Source organism: Acanthaster planci, linkage group LG17 (assembly GCF_054643075.1).
Source record: "Acanthaster planci isolate LZ-2023a linkage group LG17, COTS_SCS, whole genome shotgun sequence".
In the NCBI taxonomy this organism is placed as follows: domain Eukaryota; kingdom Metazoa; phylum Echinodermata; class Asteroidea; order Valvatida; family Acanthasteridae; genus Acanthaster; species Acanthaster planci.
Genome location: NC_141793.1, coordinates 13,097,304 through 13,119,690, shown reverse-complemented (window position 1 = coordinate 13,119,690; position 22,387 = coordinate 13,097,304). Strand labels below are relative to the sequence as shown.

Here is a 22,387-nt window from a genome sequence, read left to right as displayed (position 1 = left end):
CCTACGTATTGGATACAATCCACCTGAAGCAACCGATCTCAGGGGCCTGCCTTCATGATGCTCAACTCCATGAATATAATCTCATTTCCTTACCTATTGAGGCTATGTAACGGCCAATGGAAACAACAGTAACTCCATTAGAGCCTGACCGAAAATTCGTTCCTTCCTGCATGCCAATCATGAGAGAAAACTTGTTAATTACCTTGGTTAATATAACATTAAGATGTCCTGGATGTAGGCATTATAACATGCAGAAAGAGAAGTCTATTCTTTCGGTCAATAACTTTGAAATCCAAACTACGAGCTGGAAACGTTCTCTTTTCATGTCATTTAGTAGCCTTCCATCGGCAGAACAAAAAAAATGGACTAAAAAATCAAAGTGACTGAAATGAGCGAAGAACAATAGTCATGCTAGATTGTGGAAAAAGGAGGAGATAAAAATAGATTATATTATTGATTTTGATTGTTTGAACTTGTTTCATAAAAAGTAAACAGCGGGCATTATATCGAGAATATAATTTCCTCGTTAAATCGCGGACGCCATATTTGAAGAAATGGATTCGCAATGCCCTAAATCAGCCCACATAGATCGATCGAGGCTACATGTAGAACATGGACATGTATACATGTACATGTAGTTACAATGCACTGCACGCAAGCCAAGATCACCCGTGTCGTTGATAGACTTACACAGCGCCCTCAAATGGTATATTCAAGTTATCTTTTCTCAGGCTGAGATGTCTGCCAAAACCTCTCGGGCCGAGATGTCCGCCGAGACAGTTAGGCCTCTTGTTTAGAGCAATTATTGAAACTCTGTGGGCGACTTTGCACAACTTTCAACTTATTGTTCCCTCATTCATCCATCGATGAAAGGCTTCACGAGTCGGTGTTGAGTCATATCTGGAAACCATCCATTTTAATCTTAGAGACTGAAATTTGGTGGCAAGATATGAACTACAAGGTTTACAACCGATTACTCATGCTCACATATGCCATTGATGTCAGTTTTTGCCATTGTCCTATATTTTTCATTCCTTTGTTGACACACACAGCCTCATAAGGCGATAAAACTACACAGTTGGGAAAAAACAACAATCGTAGACAACACAGAACTTACATTGTGTCATTTCGAATCGCCAATGCGATGTATTAATCTCACGCCAAGACAAGTAATGCCATCTTTGGTAACAACAAAACCCCCCGTCAACACCTAGCACGACCCTCAGTTTAGGCGAACTCAGCTGTGCTGAAAAGGTCATCATGTGAAATCTGAGAAGTCATGCCTGGAGCTACCTAGGATGATTCCTCAGTGCAAGCAGTGGGCGACCTTCGAGGCTGACCCGGCCCGTCTCCTCTGGGTTCCGTTGGGGTCGGGGTGAATTCGATAACCTGGCTGGTGACTGTCGACGTGTTTGTCTGGGTTGAAGATGGGTGCCTCGGCTTCGTTGGGAAAGTTTTCCACTAAGTTTCAAGTGTTCCTGGTGATCTTTTGGCTGCTACGGTGCGCTCAGGTGTCCCAGGCACAATGTGAAGGGCCGTGCGAGGGGACTGGTGCCTACACTCTTGGGCAAGGTAAGTAAAAAGAAATCTTCGTCATGTGGAAATACAGCCTGTATGGGAAACCATGGTCATGGCATCGGTAGCTGGGAGGCCAGGAACAACGTGAAATGAATACCTCTCAAAACGCTTGTGTTATATTCGAAGTTTTCTATAGGTTTCGCTCCGCCTTCTTTTCTTATCAATGTTATACCCACAGTAGCAATAATCACGCAAGAATACGCGTGGACAATGCTTTGAATAGTTTTTTAATGAGGGTCTGATATGAACGGAACAAATTTTACTACCTTTGGTATCTCTGAAATGTTTCTTGAAAGATTAGTATGTGATGTAAGCAGCGTTGCCAGGCGGTCTATGTCGCTAGTTCGAATCCCACAGCTGCCAGATGTTTTGTCTTAACGGTTAGAATTTTGGTATAATATTCAAATAAAAAGAAACCAGCACTGTTTTACCTTAAAAAATAATTGGACCAAAATATACATGGGCAGTGGTAGGATTCGAACCCACGCCATCGAAATGACTGGTGCCCCCCCCCCCTACTTAGCGCCGCTCGGCCACAATACCTATGTCGTTTTACCTATAAGTATTCAATTATGATTGCTCTAACAGGGACATTGATAGACTGGTTGTTTGTGAGATCTGTTTCGGTTGAGAACAGATTGACTTAACCATAGTTTCGCTAAATAATCACACTTGGTAACTTAAACGAATCAACGACTATTAAGATATAACAGTTGGCCTATGTTTGTGTTATGTTCTAAGTTTCACAGCGCCTTCTATGCTTAAGTGTATTGTACCCTCGATGACTTAAACATGCAAGAATACGCGTGGGTAATGCTATAAAAGCAAAGGTCTTATACGGACGGAACAAATCGTATTACCTTTGTATGGTACTACTGAAATGCTTCTCGCAAGATATCATGTAATGTTGGTAGCGTAGCCGAGCAGTCTAAGTCGCTTTTCGAATCCCACTGCTGCCAAGTATTTTGTCTTTTTAGAATTTTGATATGATATTCAAATGAAAAGAAACCAGCATTTTATTTTCAACAAAATTATTGATGGATTTGGTCATAAGCACGTTAATTTGAGCCAAAACATTTATGGCAGCGGTGGGATTCGAACCCACGCCATCGAAATGACTGGTGCCTAAAACCAGCGCCTTAGACCGCTCGGCCACGCTACCCACGCCACTGTTTCCTGCAGGTATCTTATTTATCATTGTTCTAACAGGGACAATAGTAGACTGTTTGTGAGATCTGTTTCAGTTGAAAACAGATTGACTTAATCGTAGTTTCGCTTAAAAAGCACACTTTTAATAAATCATTCAAGCACAGTGCAAATTAAACGAATACGAAGACATTGGCAAGGTGGTAGCGTGGCCGAGCGGTCTAAGGCGCTGGTTTAAGGCACCAGTCATTTCGATGGCGTGGGTTCGAATCCCACCGCTGCCAGATCTTTTTACAATCCCCAGAAACACATATTGAGATTCTGTTTTGTTTGGCTCTTCCAGAATCTGCATTTAAACAAGGACAAACTCACAGAATGTTTTCAATTACTTTATTCTGACGAACTATTTTTTACAGAGCCCTTGCCCAAAGACTGTAAAGATATCCAGGACAGAGGCTTGACAAAAAGTGGTGTGTACACGATCTTCCCACAGGACGTGTACCTGTGTGTATCACTCCGCGTATATTGCGACATGGAAACGGATGGCGGGGGATGGACGGTAAACTCACCTTTGACCTCTGTTTTAGTTATTATATACTGTCTGTCAATGTTTGATACTCCAACAAGATAAATTTTAGTGGCGTTGCAATATTTGGGCCGTGTCTAAAACGGGCTTCTAGAGCTACGGTTACGTCTATTGTCTACGCATCTCCACACATTTCCAATGGAGCGAAGACCTACACCTAGCTCTAGACAACAGATTTGGATGCAGCCTTAGTATTAAAGTTACGTTATCCGCCCCAAGCTGAAGTGCACCCCCTATCGGCGAAAGAAAGACAGGTGGCTACAAGCGGGTTCTTGCACGCGTTCTGCGTCTACGCAAAGACCATACATTCCTGAATAAATTAGTTACGCGTACTCATTGTGCTCCTCGTCAAACACGCATATACTTACGCGCCTCATGGCGCGCCTATGCGGTGAGTACCAAAATAACACGCCCTCTTTTGTTTTACGCTCGGAGCGGATTAAACAGAAGGTAATTGAATTCGTGCCTGTTCACCCACGAAACACTGAATATAACACACCACCGAAACCTCTCAGGGACGGACAGTTTGCTACGTAACGTCCCTTCTTGTAGTCTCTTTCATCCAATTCCCCATTATTTTTATCTGAAAAACAAACTCAGGTGTTCCAGCGGCGGTACGACAACCGGCAGAACTTCTTTCTTCGCTGGTTGGACTACCGTCTGGGCTTCGGCAGCCTTGGAGCAGAATTTTGGTTAGGCAATGAGCACCTGTACCACATCACACCGCAGGACGACTACCTGCTTAGGGTGGACCTGGAGGATTTCGATGGCGGGAAGAGCTGGGCGACTTACGCTGAGTTCCGGATCGGAAGCGAGACTGACAACTATCGGCTGTACATCGGTAACTACACCGGCGGCGATGCTGGTAAGCTCAGCAGTGTCATAGCTCTGTATGGAAGGGCCGTGCTGGTGGAACCTAACTGGGAAAGCTGATCTCATAAATTGGTTCCTTCCAAAAGTCCGTCTGAAAATTTGCATAAAATAAATGGAGACATGACCAACAGCGGACACGTGGTAGCACCTTCAAATAAAGAAACAATGAATCTTATGACCTACGAAAACTGTATGGCGAGGCGAATTTTTGTTTTCCCAACTAAAACCATATATTTTCTGTTTTTTGTTTCTGCTGTAGGTGACTCCCTCAGCGCACATCGTGGCAGTTCCTTCTCAACCAGTGACAGTGACCTCTCCGGGGGTCAGTGCTCCTCCTTTCGAGGCGGGGCCTGGTGGTACCCACGCCTCTGTGGTGACAGCAATCTGAATGGACGCTACCTGGCCGGTGTGCACACGGAGTTTGGCGAAGGGGTCATGTGGCGCACCTGGCGGGGTCTGACTTACTCCCTGCGCCGCACTGAGCTCAAGTTCCGCCCCATGGTGGCAAGTGATCGTCAGCCGCCGACGACGCCCCAAGAGACCGGAGGAAAAGCCGGTGAAGTAGACGGAGAGGCGGAGGGGGACACAGGTGAAGTGGTAGAAGGTGAAGACACGTCTTCTTCGGTATCCTCATCATCCGTTGAGGAGGAACCGGAAGAGATAACGGCCGCAGAACCGACTGAGATGGCCCCTGAACTGCCATTCAAGGGTCGAGTCAAAGGAAATCTTCAACCTCGAAAAAATAAGAAGAAAAAATCTAAGGGAGACAAGGGAAGGCTTTAAAGGGTGAAAACATGAAATGTCCATGAAATGTAGCTTGGCTACTGCAATGCTGACAAGTGCTACTCATGCAGAACGGATAAGGTTGCAAATGCTTTAGTAAATTAACTTTTGGGGAATTTTGACCGATTAATTTTGTCGATTTCACAACATCTTGTTAAGCTTTATTGACTTGTGGAATTTCAATTTATTTCAATATACATCGAGGTTATTCAACTTATGCGATGGATTAAGATGCTTCCCCAAAGTTTAAGCCATAATTATGTGTAAGTATGAAATCCTGTTATTAATTAGATTGAAGCCGTGTCCGAATTACCTGGCTGTGGCTTGCAATTACGCATGAGTCTATGGTTTTGAGCAGCAGCCACTTCCCATCGAGTCGTGTATAATGTCAAGCTGCAGCCAAGTGATTCGGACGGGGCCTAACGCTTATTGTATGGTAAAGCTGGCTCGTCTACTGCCACCAAGCGGCTCGAAGTATCTTATGATGAATGCGTGCCCATGATATGACGTCATGAAATGCGCAGGTGGTTTGTCGCATAAAAGAGAGTGGACATTGATTTGCCCTCCTAAAGCTTTAAGGGTTTTGTTATCTGTGATAGACAAGGAAATGCGCATGCTAGACAAAAGTTTCCAACGTGCTGAATGTGCTTCATCTCTACAACCTTGGTTTTGTTCCTATCATAGCGCTGAGGTTTAATAAATGCTAAAGTTGACAGCATTGAGTTGTTCCAGAAGTCGTGGTTTGTCATTCTCCGTGTTTATTGCATCTTAAACAAGGTTGAAGTCCACATTTAATTTTTAATGTTCTGCTTTCTGAGTAATTCTGTTTTCTACCAATTTATAACTGTCTGATTCTCCAGGGCTGGCAGCCACGAGGAGCCGTTTTTAATGAGCTTTTCGAGGACTTTTCCGGCATAGTTCCGGGCTCTGACTGTTAACGACAGACTCACCATCTACGATGTCTTTTGCTTTGCCACTCGTATCTGTGTTGGCAGCGTGTGTTCAATTTTGTGCCAGTTCACCCGTCCATACAGCCGTGAGTAAACAGCGGTGAACAAGCTCGTGAACAAAGTAAAACCACCGACTTGAATCCTTAGTAAATATCCTAGAACTCGACGGTAGAGATCAGTATCGATGGCGTTTTGATGTACCTACTGTATGAAGAAAAAAACGAGTATTTACAGGACGTGATCAACGTCTCCTCTATCATTAATTGAAGTGGAAGAGCGACGCATTGAGTCAAATCTTCCCTGGTCGTGTCGTTACGGTATCGTTTCACATTGGTTCCTGAGGGAGTTACTGGTTTCTGACGTTGCCAGGCACCAAGTGTCCACTTTTTGGCGCCAAGTTTTTACTCAGTGATAAGGGGGATTTTATCAGAGGCTGGTCGTGCATGTCTATGCGAGTCCAGGTCTCAGGGTTTAATTTGAGAACAAAGTATCTTCAGGAATGTGATGCTGTCAGAATCTGTGACATCTTTTGACCAAACTTCTAAAGCACGCTCGTTTTAGTCCAGGTACTCTAGCTTTGTTTACGTTCAGCATTTTCTGTGTTTGCGCATAATGGCGTCACTGCAACGCGTAATTAAGTCATGTTAGTCTCTCGATCAAGTCGACGATACCGACTGTCGCGAACTAAACTGTTTTATGTTGGTAACCTAATCGTATTTCATACTTATTAGCGAAGTTTATGGCTTTAAGGCTCCCGAAACACCTTCATATATTGCGGAATCTATAAGAATAGTTGTTGCAACCTTCCGATGAAACTAGGCGTTTTCGTTACGTTGTCGTTTTTGTTTTCTCTCAGGGTATTAGAGTTTTTTCCTTTTAATTCAGTTAGATACTCTTATGTAATCTGTTATTGTGCATAGCGGGACTCGGTGGCATCTTCCACCTGCCTCTATTATTTGGTGAGCAATAAAACTAGTAGAGTGTGACAATGTGTCGATATTATGGCAGTACATCGCGCAGGACGCATTGCCCTCGCCAGCAGGTTCAGATGTGAAGATGGATACTTGCAGTAGTGATCCTGAATGAAAAGAGAGAATTAATGAATGACTTGAAACCGACCGATCTTCCTAACATGGCCAGCTCTAGCCCAACAACCATTACGGGAGAAAAAGGTCTGTGAATCTCTGACCAACAGCGGTAAAAGAGAACTGGTCAACCGATGGATCGTAAGTCAGGGTATTCTTCTACATGTATAAAGAATCTGTGTTGTGATGTGGGTTAAATGATCGAGCACACGACTTTGGCGTGCCTGGTTCAAAACGATCTAAATGTGAGGAGGTGGACAATAGAAATACATGACAAAGAATATTCATTCGCCTCCACAACCGCTTTCCACTTCATATACGTCTCTGCCTGACGACCGATGTGTACCATTAAAGACACGCAATCAGTGAGCATAGTTCTCTGTAACCTTTTCATTATATGCAACTTGTATACCCAGCGTTCCACAACTACACTGTTATTAAGAATGAAAAAGCAATAACGTGTCTGTCCAACGCCTCGATAAATGTTCTCGGTCCACCGACGACTTTCAAAAAGTGATGTTCCCTACATAACGCCGGGAGAAAATAATTTGCTGCTGTTAAACACAAACAGAGCCATGGCAGGCTCCACTTTCCTTCTTTAACAAGTAACACGTCCAGTTTTGTTTTTCATTAGGCATAACCACTGGCCATAGAGCTTTGTGTCAACACTGTCTGGCTGGCAGAATTCAATTACATGAACTAATAATTTCAGGGTTCAGCGTTAGGACGTGTGTTCCAAAGATTTCATGATTTTTCATCTCCGACCAAAGATGAAGTGTCGCTTCAATTATTAGCTATATCGAAATGACTTGAGCGTAAATGATGTGAGAAAAAACAGCTGACAAGTCATCAATACCAAGACTTCCAATAATTGAAACTGTTATCTCCGCTGAGATTTAATCGCACATCATAATATAAGATTTCTGCTACCTTGACGGAAGTTCTAGGGTGACTCGAACGTAGTATTCAAATGTAGAGCAGACCACCTTTACAGCAAACAAGGACACCATTTTCACTGGTAATAATTGCCAGGGTAAGGCAGAACAAGAGAAATGTATTTGTTTTCCTCTGTGGATCAGCACATTATGAACTCAAGTGGGGCGCCTCTAATGACCTCCGTAATTAAATTAAAGCCATCCTTTCCAGTACATGCTGGTTCCTCACTCCTTCACCGATTTTGGGATGAACTTTTCAATCTGAAAATGCTACCGGCACTAGTGTGAGCTTGGCATTCGTATCTGGAATACAAGTGACACGTTGTTTACGTTTCCTCAACCCCGGGACTAGACTGCTTCAAGTGGAGAAACGAATAACAACACTTGTGTGACGTGAGAGAGGTTGATCTCCAAGCACGTGACCTTCCCCAAGCCATATGCTGTGTGCTACCGTCTGCCATTCACGTCGACTTCAGGTAGCAGTGTGTTAACCGGGTTTTATACTTTAAAGTGTTGCCACTAAAAAACCCTTCATGTCAAATAACGGACAAAGGTTTTCGCCCAGATGTTTTGACCTCTGCTGTTTTTCTTCAGCTGTACAAAAACTTCGGATTTCTTCCCTTTTTCGACATTTCAACATCATGTACAACATAATGCATAGTATTATTATTTATGGATATCAAGTGGCGTGACGAAATAGCAGTAAAAATGTAAGTTAAACAATTTTCTCAGTAAATGAAAGGAATGCGTCAGTATTAACTGAACCAAAAGATGAATTGAAAGAGAAATCAACTTCACGAATTCCACAAGGAAAAGCCGTTCCCAGAGACTTACACTCCACTGCTCACTGTTCCATTTTATTAAACAACAGCAAACGGTCGTAGGCCTACACATGAAAAACTTACTCATCACCATTCCGACTTTAATTTCTGTACAATGGAACTGCAGTTTCCAACCAATGCTTCATTTCGATATCACTTCACAGAAACCAGTCACCTGATATCACAAAACAAAATGTCAGGCTCAAGTCATTCATGGACGCAGCATATCCCGTCAATCTCGCCAGCAGCCCGACGTACCACGTTTCTTAAGCGCACAGCAAATACACGTGTAAGATAACATCATCAATGGCGCACAGCAATATTTTCACTCATCATTTTTCACGATGGAACCGTAGCGTGGAGCTCGAGTTTGTCATGTACTTGACGGAGTGCACATGCAATAAAGACGATTCGTATCTCCAAGTGAGGAAGGAATGTTAAAATGATTCAATGCATCAATGTGTATCAAACTAGTCAAGTTAGAGCCCAACAGCCACAAATGGGATGGGGCAACGTCGCATATCGACTGACCCGTAATCGTCATGTATTCGAAAAACGCGCATGTGTCGAAAAGATTCTATGCTGTACAGTGTTTAAGTCTACTATCACATATTATTTACCAGATTAATAATATCATTAGGGAAGGGCTCAAAACTTGCTGACTGCCGATTGTTGCTAAATGCATTGTCTTTGAGAACACTCCCTTTAATATTTTTTAATAAACGAACATATCATTTTGGTAAAATAACCACTCTATTTTGCGTCTTGACTTGAAACACAGATACACCATTGTTGGTGAATAATTGATGTAATTAACTAAGAGCATGCATTTAGACCAAAATAGTGATTAAAACTGAACTTCAGACTCTGTTCCCTCCTGTTCCATTTCTGAATTAAAGGCTGTAATGTCAGTTTTGCGTTAAAAGGTTCCACTCCGCAAACCTGTCAAAAAAGAGAACTATCAATACATAATGACTAGGACTGGAGAGTTTGGCAAACATCTCCTCATTTGATTTGAAAATTATTAATCGGTTTTAGATAGCTTACGTCACAAGTTGCTGGAAGCCAATCAACTGCATGGCAATGTGGAAGTATGTACAATGTAATTAGCTCATGGAGAGTACCTCAAGTTATAAGCAAATTACCGGTCATAGGCAGTGGGTTTGCCCTAACTTCTGACCGGGATGGGGTAGAATTTCTCTCCCCCATGGGTTCATAACATCGATAATTGGGGGTTTAATCTGTATTAAAATAGAAAGGCCCACCATCACCTGAAGTTTCCAGCTTTGGAAGAGAGTATTTGCGACATTTTGCGGTCTTTGCCGTGTCACAACGAAATTCAAGATGCAGGTTGCAGTTCTAATTTTTTATGTAGAACGTCAAAATACCACCTCATGAAAACAACTCAAAGTTCACGCAAGGTTTGCTATAATTTTACCCCATTTGCCCAGTTTACGTGACTTTATTACCATTTCCAGAGCACTGCAGAACCGCTCCACACACGAGAGACAAAAAATTGCCAATTTAACAGTCGACCATTATTTTAATATTGTTTACTCTTCGTTGTCCTTCCACCCAAGAGTACAATTTGGCTCTGTTTTAAGAGACACCTAATGTGAACAAGGTCAAATACAAACGCCTTGATCCGCGTTGTTGCATAAAACTCCCTGTTTATCCAGAGTAAATTTCACGACCAGAGGGGTGGCATCACTAAGGCTGATGCGTTGAAGTCATCCATCAATAGCCCTGTTGACGCGATCACACAAGACGTTTTGATCTGTCCGTTTGTTTGGAGAGCAAAGTGAATATCGTACCCTCGTCATTTTTCACCCTTTTTGGCAGCTGTCCCCCAGCGAGACCAAACTGGGGCGAATCTTGCCCATTCATCACATTAGCGATTATATACGAAAAAACACCAAGGAACTTGTCATAAATTTGAGCCCAGACTACTAAAAGAGGCACATAATCAAAAAGCTACTTCGCACCTCGACCACAGGCACTAATATAACTCACGTCAGGGGCGGATCCAGGGGGCGTGTGGCACAGCCCCCCCCCCTCGCAAAAAAAACAAATTGATCTGTGCCACCATCACAGACGGGGCTGGCATTTTTTTTTTCCATCCTGAATAAGTTTTGTTGATAAAATGTCCTGTTTCAATTTGCACAGTTGAAAAAGTCAAGCTAAAGCCTTCTTTTTAATTTCCTTCCCAGGTAGCTGTAGAATCAGCGTCCGCCGATCAAATACACTAGCAGCAGGACCAGGCTTGACCGCTCGCCGGCTCTGCTTTCGAGACAAAGGTATAAAGTCTTCTTGTACTTCAAGACTCACAGCATTTTTGTTCACAAATGCAGAATGGACCCGTTCGTCGGTGATTAATGACAAAAACTCTTCAAGACACTCAAGACAATATGTACTCCACAATTCGGGCAAAATATGTGATGTAATAAGTTGTTTAATCAGGCAGATGACCGAAGCCGAAGATCGAGAAAGTGCAAGTTGGTGACGTTATGCGCAAGCAGGTACAATCCGAACTCTTATTTCAGGCACGACATAATTGCTGTCTTAAAGGAACTGTCTCTCTTCTTGCGCCGTGACCGGTGGACAAACGCGCCTGTTAAAAGTCATTTTGCTACAACTACTGTGGGCACAGTTTGGCCAACACAAAGGAGAATAATAATACAAAAGAGATGGCATAAGGTGTTAGAATGGTACAAGCTTTAAATTATACAGGAAAGCTGAACGCTGGCAAGCGTCGTATAGACGATTCTACATTAAACATCCATGATGCTGAATTGTTTAAAAGTCAGGTCTGTGTAAAAAAAACAAGCGTGTTTATAAAAAATGCCAAACAACCTGTACCTTTCAACGGGTACTCCCTAAATAACAAACCCCTCTTTACAGACATTTGTGAACCTGCCAAGAATCCATGGTAGAAACATTGCTTTTAACAAAAACCATGGCTTTTGCCTGAGTGTTTGTTCAACGATCTCTTGCATTAAATTTCTTGCCATCTCTTATGTCTACATCGGCCTCCCAGAGACGCGTGATGAGGTTAAATATTAATGCACGAAGTACAAAATGACACCTCCCAAGCAAATAGTTTGACAGCACAGCCAAGAACATACAAGATAAATACGCGTTATTTATAGTCCACCATAAAGACGTGTGTATACACGACAGCGCAGTCCGACTACCACTTACAGTTTGAAAGTTATTTTGTTCTCTGTCCTTACCAGAGTGGTAACGGTGTTTTAATTGCAATTTATCAGTAGTTTCAATGATAGAGGACATTAGCCAATGTCACTGAAGAAAGTGATTTTTTTTTAAATACGACATTTGTGACATTTCTTTGCAGTTGACACCTTGTCACGATTTGTGCACGCGAAGTGGAACTATAATGTTTGGTAATCGTGGTAGGATTTACGCCTTGGACAGAAATCATGGGCTTGCAATGAATATTTTCTTCATCAAAATTTGTATGAATCAGGGTGTAAAGACTACTCCCACAAAATGCCTGAAACGTTGGGTATAATGTGATGGTTTACGATGTGTAGAATTAAACACACGTTTTGCTTTAAATGAACATTTTTTCTCCTCAGGTTTTTAAAGTTCATTTGTTCTCATTGTGAAATCCAGATCCTGCATTGGTTTTTATTAAAGATGCAATTCATATCATGGTGAAATTCATTCCTACCAGGCGCCAGACTGCCTCACGCCAACACCTGCTAATCCAATGCTCATAAGGTCATCAGCGTACCCTTGTCGCTTGGACTGTCGAACAAAAGTGGATCAGAACCCCTTCTTTTCCGGTCCACTTTTCCAATGACATGATAGCCCCATATGTCACGAGAGCTTATGGCGTGACTTAACGCTCTTTTACTGGAGTGCCAAAACTCCAACCTGCCTCTGGCTCGATGATAAATGTGAAAATAATAGGACAAAGTTCTCGAAAATATTTTGTGAGGTGTTAGAACACTGCTAACACTATGGGCACTGCCCTCGTGGATTGTGGATACTAACCGAGGTTCACCATGTTTATTGATTGCTTGATTTCTAGTGTGGAGATTATTGAGTCTTTTAAAAATGAGCAGATAATCAGGGCAAAACATGTTGTTCGTCCTTCGGGAGTCGAAGATGACCACGACAATCAGTTATTTTATGGGGCAGTGGCGCGGCGGTATAGAGTCCATCTGTGAGTTTGCATTCCATTCTTATAGGATAAATTTAAGAAACATGTTCAGAGTTTTAATGTTTCACAAAGCTAAATCACTGACAATCCTTAGAGATGCGCTTGAGACTTCCGACTGTCTGCTATAGTTCCAAAATCTTTACACGTCCAATACAAACCTGGGTGAAAGCAGCAACTTGCTACTAAAATGGCACGCTGATCAGGTGATCCCGGGCTTGCAAATAAAACAAACAGTACAAAGTATCATGATTTTCGCGACTGAAAGAAAGTCAAACAACATATCCTTCTTCGACATTCTTTATTGAATTGGTCATTGCAGATTGATCATGTTATTAGTCCATGACAAACTTAAAGCAATTCTGCCCTTCAGATTTTATACAACAGAGCAAAGATTTGATATATACGCAGGTTTTGCAATATTACTATATTCCCAGTGAGTGTATTTGTCAAGCTGGGAGAATTCTACATTTTTGTCGTCTTAACAAGCTTTGCCCAAGTTTTGTAAACGAAATGGATGTGTGTACATCTTCGGTCCACATTGCTAGTATATTATTGCGAGCTAAGACGATTGTCGACATGCACCCAACGAATTTCAGTTCCCCAACCGGAGTTTATTTTACTTGTTGTCTGGCTCTATACTAGCTAAATATAGCACGTGCGGTCACCATGGTATTCTGCTGGAAGCCGAGTACTGATTCTGGGACATAAGGGGAATGGCCAGAATACATGCTAATCACAATAACTTAATATATTCACACCATAGCAAAATAATATTCAATATGCTGAACTTCACATGATTGATCGGACTATCAATTTTGTTGTAATACGACTTATACATTTAGTTATATTAACGAAGTATCATATATCAGCTTAGTTTCAATAATTGCAATAACTTTAGTTGCGCATCACTTGTAAATAGTCAGGTACCATTCAGTAATAAAATAAGTTCAAACCTTTGCAATGTTCACCAAATAAATGTAATTGTTTTAATGATATTGAAAGCTTTACTACTACCCACAGAATACTCAGTAGTTCAGCGATATTACAAGAGAAAGTTGAACATTGTCTACCAACTAATTGCCTCTTGCGTCTATATGGCATTTATCTTTTGGAACATTAAGTGAAATAGCATTACAACACGAAACTCTTAATGTTTATAACAGACTGTCTTGTAAACTAACTTGTTTTGATCAATAGACCAGTTCGGTATTCCAATAGCGCATGCCCAAAATGACGTGCGTCCAAGGTCATTCACGGTACGTAACATGACGGGCAAAGTCATTTCAGGACTTTTTCTGTCGAATCATTAAATATATTGTACTGGCAATTTCATGTACGCCAGAATGTTGAGGGACTTCAAAGGCGCGCCCTTTCCACGCACATCGGTGACAATGGAACGCTGATTGTCAAAAATCACGTGACTGAAAATCTTCTATACGCGTGCTCGATCGAGGTACAACAGCGGGCGTCATTGGTCTGACTTGTAAGCTTGAATCGCTGCTCTCGATCGACTGACCTTGCCATCTAAAATACCGAAGTGGCTCATGGTTAGAAGATTTTTGAAAACAACTTAAGAACAGATTTTTTAGGGAAAAAACAAGGGGCTCGTGGTTTGCGTGTGTTTGTTTGTAATTGGTTGGCGTTACACCAAACACAAAAGGCCATCGTGTCAAACTGGCAAGTTGTGAATTATTGTGGTGAAGTGAAACACTCTGTCTTGTCGGAATTTTTTTAAATTAAGATACCTTTTGATCTTCCTGACACGACGAGTTTTCCGCTTGCTTTCCGTTTCAGCACATGATTGAACATGATAGTTTCGAGAGGTAAAAATTACTTCTCGCATCCATCATTGCAATGAAACCTGTAGACGATGTTGAAGTAAAAAAAAACCCACAAAGCCGTCCTTTTCGGCTTAACTGATTTTTACATATCTCATACAACAACATATTGATCATATTGCTTCTGTTATTACTAATAAATCTATGATCTTAATTACAATTTCTGAAACATAGATGCATCCAGCTAGTTTACTGTCTAGGCAACACGTCAGGGATAAGATGGTCCTACAAATACGAGAAATATCGATAGGTTATTACATGCAGAATCCGCAACTGTATTATGCTTTAAATGTGTCGATCTTGGTTTTTAGTTCTTCACAAGAGGAAATGTCGCATTTTAAAGTTCACTTTGAATTGATGACACCATCCACTAAGAACTAATGTCCATCATTAATTTATGCTGTAACAGCCATTTACATTAATGACTGAGTCACTGGATCGGTTTACGTCGTAAATTTCCTTCGGAATAAACCTATCACGATTTCACACGTGTTTGATCGTGATCCCAGAGTATACCGATCTGCAAAATGACGTGCATGTGCCAGAAAACGCACAAGATACTTGCGATGGAAGCAGTCTCTGGTGTGTTTTCAATCGTGCTGTGAACGTTTTACGTGCAGAGATCTGCAGAGATAAATTTCCATGTCGAATTAAGTGCTTGTAGTTCTCTTAGCAACAGTCTGTTTTAGTTGGCTGCACTCGATTAATAGTAGACAATCAGTGTTCCCTGTACTTTCACGTCACTTCTAATGCAATAAACACTCAAGAATTATTTCAAGTTTCTTTGCATGGTAAAAAGCAATATGCGAGAATGCACAAAATGAGCAATCTCGTTCTCATTGCTTTTTGTAGTCAGTCATGGCCTTCAGGAGCGGTCTCGGAAGTTTATCCAGGGGATCAGGCTCGTAGAAATTTTTTTTGGGGGGGGGGTCCGATTGTTGCGGACAGGCACACACATAAGTAAGGCATTACACAGGACAATTAATAACTTATAGAATGTCATCTTACTATTATTACTGTAATTGTCTTTTCATTATTCATGTATTTACTTTTGGTGTTAGAGCAGGGGGCTGAGTGCCAACCCGCCACGCTGGATCTGCCCTTAGCAGTTTTTTTTTCCTGAATAATGTCTGGCACGAGACTTGTGCTATTATTTAGGGGGCCTGGTCACGGACGTATGAAAAACCTGGACTTGCAATGCCGTTGTATGAAATAGAAGCCAACCAGCGGCCATTTTACCGAGCCGAATACAAATGTGTGGGTTGGCTCGCTTCTATTGACGCCAGGGAGAACAAAGGCAGGCATTGCCGGGCAAGCTTTGTAGTCGGCTTGGTAAAATGGCTGCTAGTGGATTCAGTGATCTCTATAAACTGATTGAGGGCCTTCTGAGTCCAGATTTTCTTATATACGTCCGTGGGCCTCCCTGAATGTACATTGGTTACATTGTCAAATCTGCATACCTCATGGGGTCAGGCACGGTGGAACGATTTTAAAAGTGGCGGGTAGTAATGAGACAGTAGATTAAAGCACGATTCTTACACAGATAAGGGGCTACGATACAGATAAGAGTTAGGTCAGTAGTCCGCCAGCAACGCATATAGGTTTCAGTACACATGAAGATTGTTTCCTAAACTACTTTGACTGCATCATTGTAATGTCTTTCGAGAAAAGATGTACTTAACTACATTTAGGTACAACCTACATCTGTCAGTATCAGGTTTTGTTCGATTGATGCATATGAATGGAGGACAACGGAAAAGAATCCAATAGTCACGGGCAAGACTCGGAATTACGGACGTTTTGAAAGACAAATCTGGATTCGCAATGCTCTTGTATCAGCTAAGGCCACCAGCGGCCATCTTACCGTGCCTAATACAAAAGTTATCACTTTAGCTTTTGTTACCACGAATGATTTGGTTAACAATGTCGAGCAAGTCTTTGTATAACTAGACCTTTCTATTCGGCGCGGTAAGATGGCCACTAGTGGCTTCAATGAACTATGTGGGCTGATTAAGAGTGTAACGAGTCCAGACACTTTTTAGGTGACGTCCGTGAATAGATCTGATTGCCTGTGACTGCTGATTGATTCGTCTTGTCGTCTAGGTACGATCAGGACTGCACTGTGACCACACCTGACGCGGCCTTAGGTCGTACCGTCCGGACAGTCACATTTGCCGTGTTGAATTCTTCTTCAGCCGCTATGGAGTCGGCGTTGCTTCCAATCCTGTTGCCTTTCCTTCGAATCATATTCATGAACCCATGTCTGAAATGCTTGTTTTTGAAGGCGTAGATAATCGGATTAGCGCAAGAATTGGCGAAGGCCAACAGTACCATGAAGCGATACAGAGGCTCTCTGATGTAGGATTCCGGCACACCCCCGAAGTGATAGATGTAAAACCCGATCTGGTCCGGAGTCCAGCAAACGATGAAGGTGATGACCACGATTAAGAGGGTTTCGATGACTTTACGGCGGGCCTCCAAGAGCGAGTAGGCCGGGCTGAACCGCGACTGATCCCGCTGAAGTAGCGCCCGGGCCTGGCTCTTCAAAGTCCTCACGGTGACAATGTTAGCCACCAACATGATGATCATCGGTACGAAATACTCCAGGAGGAAAACAGAGGTGGCTATCAAGTACCGGAAACCAAGACTTGGCCAGTTGTTGTAACAATAGCCACCTTTGTGTAGATCCACCACGTAAAGATTGAAGGTATTAATTATGATTGAACACAACCATGCGCATGCCATGATGGCTCGGGGCCGCCACTTGGAGAAGATGACCCGATACTTAACTGGGTGGACCACGGCGAAGTAGCGCTCGAGAGACACCATGGTGAGCGTCAGTATCGACGCCACTATGGAAATCCACATGAAGACACTGTTGAAGATGGTCTTGCAATACATCCGGCCGACCCAGATCGGAGGAATGTTAGACAAGACTGGGACTGGAATGATGAATATCGATGTGATCAAGTCAGCCACGGCCAGATTGACAATGAAGGCGTTGGTAGTGTTTCGCATCCGACGCCGGTGTACATAGACAATGATAACTAGCGTGTTGCCAATAATACCTGTGATTGCAAAGATCAGTCGTAAGATCTCTATCCAATCCCATATCAAGGTCGACACCCATTCCTGCTCATCAAGTTTAGAAGTATTGTCCTCCATGATCCTCGAGCAGAAATGCTTCAGGCTTGTACACAGTATGGTCGCGCTGACCTAATCAGGGTGCAACTCCGTTTCTGCATCATCAGAAACTATCCATGCTAGCACTGATGATTTCTAGATAAGGAGCACATAGTGTCAAGAATGTCGCAGACCCTGTGGTATCCTTGACTAAGTAGGTATCAGCTAATACCACGGTCCTGACTGGAGAAGTGTTGGTTCCTTACCGAAACAGCGTGAACTCGAATCTGACGGGAGATGAACCGTAGCGGCACTTGCCTCTCTTGAAAACATTCTTCACAAACACTGTTCTACACTGCGCTACTCTCGGACGCAAGGCTCTGCCTGTCTTTTTATAAACACTTACAGTTTTCATCAACATACGGGGGCGATGTCAGCATGCCAGATATGGAAGACCAATTGCCGGTAAGATGGTGTGCCACGTGACCTCACAGGAGCGCAACTCAGGTGAATTGCATGTAATGTGCACATAACCGTACGGGTAAGTTTATGAATTGGCACTATGGGCATCGTACCGGTTTGCTATCGTTGATGTCAAACTCAACGACATGGCCAAATAATTTTTCAAATGGCCAACTAAATATGATCTGTTGATCCTGGCCATTCATTCGTTTTGTTTCAATATCAGCATATTAATGTATGTTACACCTTTGACATAGTCGCCATATCCTTAGCTTAAAAAATGGCTCTTTAAGGCGCTTTCCTGTCAATATTTCCAACTTTTCCCTTCAAGAAATCTTTGGAGACCACCAAGTTCAACAGCCAGGCGACTTGTACAAATTTGTTGTCCGTGATCTTGTCGGCGAATTCGTGGAAAGTTGCCACCGGAGATCAAGCAGAAGATCGTGGGGGGGGGGGCAAATGACCAGAGCCCCGTGTTGTTAGGTCGGCTTCCTTACGGTAAACGTGTCCCTGCAGCTGTGCCGGGCTTTGAGGTGTATGAATTGACTGGAACCCGCTGATGGGTAGAAATACACACAATTAATCTCGAGAATGAGACAGGGCTTTGGGTAAATGAACTCAGAGATGGAGAAAAATGGAGTGGTGATGTTACCACCAGGTCGAGGGAGTCTGTGTCCTTTCTCGGTGGTCCTTCATGATGCGGTGTGCAGGCAGTTGACGTCATGAACCGCAGCTTGAGAGCTGCGGAATTCTATGTTATTGTACCTTGCCTGTGGAAAGACCATGCGCACACGACAGCCTGGACCATCGGGTCATGTCAGTTTCTCATTAATTGACATGATGCATGATGGGGTGGGGGTAGAGCAAGCAAGCAAGCCAGTGAGCCGCACGAACTCACCCTACGGGTGCCCTGTGACATAATCAGAAACTTCACGGTTGCCGGGCAACAGGGAGACGCACGTTGTTGAAGGAGGCAAGAACGTACGACACGGCCTGGTAGAGGGAACGACGTGAAGAAATCAACCGAAACCGATGCATGACTTAAGTTTGTGATTGGATAAGTCGGCTCTTCAGTAAAATGGCTGCTTTGCATGGTCGAGCTGAAACAGAGGCTGGACTGGCAACCTTGGGCTACTTGAATTGATTCTAACCGAATATGTTTAGATTACAAAACCTATAGCTCTTCAAGTGCTGTACAAGGTTACGTTGCTTGAGTTCCAACACGACGAATCTTCGAAGAGAGTATTAATATGCGGTTTCTTTTCATTTCTTTAAGTCGTCCCGAATTTTTTTTTGTGAAAGCTTTTCATATGAAAGTGAGGATCCTAATGGATCTAATTTCCAACATTATCAGGAAATAGAATACGAAAATGTGCCCGTTAAAAGCACATTAACCTACATCACAATATCGAATCGGGTTGAGAAACACCAGTCAATCAACGCCAGAAAGTTCTTTTCTTTAGTTTTGCGTTTTGGGTTACCAAGAAAATCATGATCGTTGGCATGCACAGAGCTTGATAACTGAGTGGGCAGGGGGAGAGACTTGACGCAGTCGAGTGGAAGAGTAAACATGGCAGTGCCGCCTGTCAGCTCCCGGTGATGGGGGAAGGTTTTCTCGCACTCTCTGCTTTTTACTTTTCTTTTTATTCTATTTATTTTTGTACTTTTTGGTGCTTGAACTTTGAGCTACCGTGGCCGCTAATGATCATAGTGTAAATCCGCTTGATAATGTTGACGACCAAAACCATCACCCAAAATTGGTGACAAATGGTCCAATCAAGACAAGATGCACCAGGCAGGAAACGGCCGATCTTTGAGATTGTTGTCACAGAGACTAAAAACTTTGAAGATTAAATGTAACTACCATCTTTGTCAAGGCGATGAAGGGTGTTATCTGTCAAGTAAAGGATGCGTTGCAAAATTTTGTGATTAAATTAATTTCTGAAAATATCAGGCTTGAAATTAGATACATTTCCTGAATCATGAACCAACGTCCGTCAAGTTTAACTCCCCTCAATCTTACACCATGCAAATAAAATCCTATGGTAAAATTGGACGTTAATGAAACTGTCCGTTGTATTTTTTAATTTGGTACTCAAATTTGCATAGTTGAGCTTAACTGATGCAATGAAGTTATGACCGGAAGTGTAGCCAGTGAAAGCCTTTTTAACACACACTTCAAAGCAAGATTTCAGCCAAGAGTTCCGAAGAGGAGATGGTGGCAGCGTTTGTACTTTTGACACAGAGAGGTTCAACTTCAACATCGTCACTAATGACCTGCCAAGGAAAACAAATGCTATCCAAACAGTTATAAATGAGAGGCAATTTTGAGCATCTGCGAGAGAAAAGTATTGTTTCGATGAAGATGGGGTAAACGATAACGTGGCCAGGGCTCTCAGCGAGTCGCGGAGCAGAGGGACGCGGGCAATTATCGCGCTCAAGCCGGTCCAGCTGATTGCCTGAGCAGTGGGTCCTCGACCTTCGGAGTCTGTACCTATGGACGTGTTGGCCTACCTCAGTAGTTGGCATTTATCCCTCTCAGACCCCCAATCCTTCCTAATCAGATTGAAATTGTTGCAAAGTGCGTCAAGCGCTCCAAACCACTTCCATCCAAACACTTCAATTTGTTTTTCTTGTCAACTTTGATCACTGCGTTCTTGTGGCGTGTCGTCAACTTCGCGCATTCTTCATGACATTAACATTCCGTTCCTAGACAAGGAACAACTTCCTTCAAGGAAGATCTGCCTGTCTCTCCTTTCCTTTTGGTCAGTCCCACTTTCTGGATCTTAATTATTTCTAAAACGTAAAACACTTAGGGTTTTCTCATTTAGGACACACAGCAGTAAACAGAAATATCATTTTGTTGTTGTTTCAGTAGCTTTTGTACAGGAGCAAAACCAATTCAGCCAGACAAGACGCTTACCAAATTGTTGACCACGACTGATGGCCAATAAAGGAGATATGTGAAAAATTGTGGCTGCTTCCGAACTACGTGGTTGTGACTGGCTACAATACTCAAGTCCATGGTAAATGGCTGTAGCCGCTTCCATAGCCACACGTGTTGTTCCCCAGCGTAGCCAAGTAAATAAGACGTGACCTTTGCCGCTGAAGAATGAACCAGAAGGTACAATCGGTGGTTGTTCTTGGAAACAGTGTATGGCCTTACTTTCCCCAAAAAATTCTCGGAACGTGGGTTCTTGGTATTTTTACTTAAAACTGATTTGAGTATCCAAGCAAAGAACCCACGCAAAGGCCACTCGTGGGAGTTGGAACTCTTAGATATTACATCAGTTGTCAGCAAACAGTCCCAATTCCTTCGATTTTAATATGATTCTATACATACACCCTAGGGGGGTTAGGGTTGACTTGAATTTATCTTTGGAAAGGGTTGTCAAAGATTTAAATGACAGGAGATTTATGGAATCTGTCCAATTTTAACCACGTAGTTTTGGACCACTCCTTATACACCACACCGGCTTAACAAAACGCGGTGATGAGACAGAAGGCATCTTGAGAGCAACCAAGCGGCATCATCAGAAAAGCAGGCGCTGGTAATTGACATGGGAACCCTCCTGAAAACCATAAAGCCGTGCGCTCTGCAAACAAACTGCGTCCATGTTGCGATCTAGCGTGAATGATTAACACTCGTGGGGAGAAACTGTAACAGTTGGGTGTAATATTAAGAGAAATCTTCAAGAATTGGAACGCAGTATTCCCTACAGCTAAAGACAATGATCTTTAAGACACTGCGTATCACTTTGCCATGGCAACAAGAGCAATTGAAATGTAGAGGTCCGAGTTTTTTGCCACCGTGCAAATATGAAACTCCGCATTGGTCTATAGGTTGAGATTGATCATTAAATTTGAAGGGCACACTCTAACCATGGAGGATGTCCTTCCTCCATACACTAACGAGGCCAACGGTTCCAGTTACCTGTAGTAGTTGAAATCAAACCTGCTATGGAAACCCATTTCGGCGAACAATAATTATTGACGATAAGTGAAAATTTGTTTGTAT

General features: G+C 42.7%; 3 protein-coding genes and 2 non-coding genes across 7 annotated transcripts in view; 3 read left to right on the top strand and 2 right to left on the bottom strand.

Annotated features, from left to right (window-relative positions):
- The first annotated feature begins 1,340 nt into the window (after window positions 1-1,340).
- LOC110973549 (microfibril-associated glycoprotein 4-like) lies at window positions 1,341-5,700 on the top strand. The gene is made up of 4 exons (XM_022224444.2): window positions 1,341-1,572; window positions 3,141-3,283; window positions 3,911-4,175; window positions 4,443-5,700. The coding sequence occupies exons 1-4, from the start codon at window positions 1,428-1,430 to the stop codon at window positions 4,964-4,966; spliced, it is 1,077 nt and encodes a 358-aa protein (XP_022080136.2). The 5' UTR covers window positions 1,341-1,427; the 3' UTR covers window positions 4,967-5,700.
- Trnal-uag (transfer RNA leucine (anticodon UAG)) lies at window positions 2,659-2,740 on the bottom strand. Its single transcript has one exon. It is a non-coding gene; the product is annotated as a tRNA-Leu (tRNA).
- On the top strand, window positions 2,927-3,008 carry Trnal-aag (transfer RNA leucine (anticodon AAG)). Its single transcript has one exon. It is a non-coding gene; the product is annotated as a tRNA-Leu (tRNA).
- A 146-nt stretch (window positions 5,701-5,846) lies between the features above and the next one.
- Window positions 5,847-22,387, top strand: part of LOC110973547 (galanin receptor 2a-like) — a 28,076-nt gene continuing 11,535 nt past the window's right edge. For 2 of the 3 annotated variants that reach the window (XM_022224439.2, XM_087148150.1), the window contains exons 1-3: window positions 5,847-7,142; window positions 8,289-8,412; window positions 10,968-11,054. The gene's annotated coding sequence lies outside the window, so the exon portion shown is untranslated. The remainder of the gene's footprint in view (window positions 7,143-8,288; window positions 8,413-10,967; window positions 11,055-22,387) is intronic. The other variant, XM_022224440.2, reaches the window with a different exon arrangement.
- LOC110973548 (QRFP-like peptide receptor) lies at window positions 13,228-19,635 on the bottom strand. Its single transcript, XM_022224443.2, has one exon. It carries the CDS (start codon window positions 17,947-17,949, stop codon window positions 16,894-16,896), a length of 1,056 nt encoding a protein of 351 aa, XP_022080135.1. The 5' UTR covers window positions 17,950-19,635; the 3' UTR covers window positions 13,228-16,893.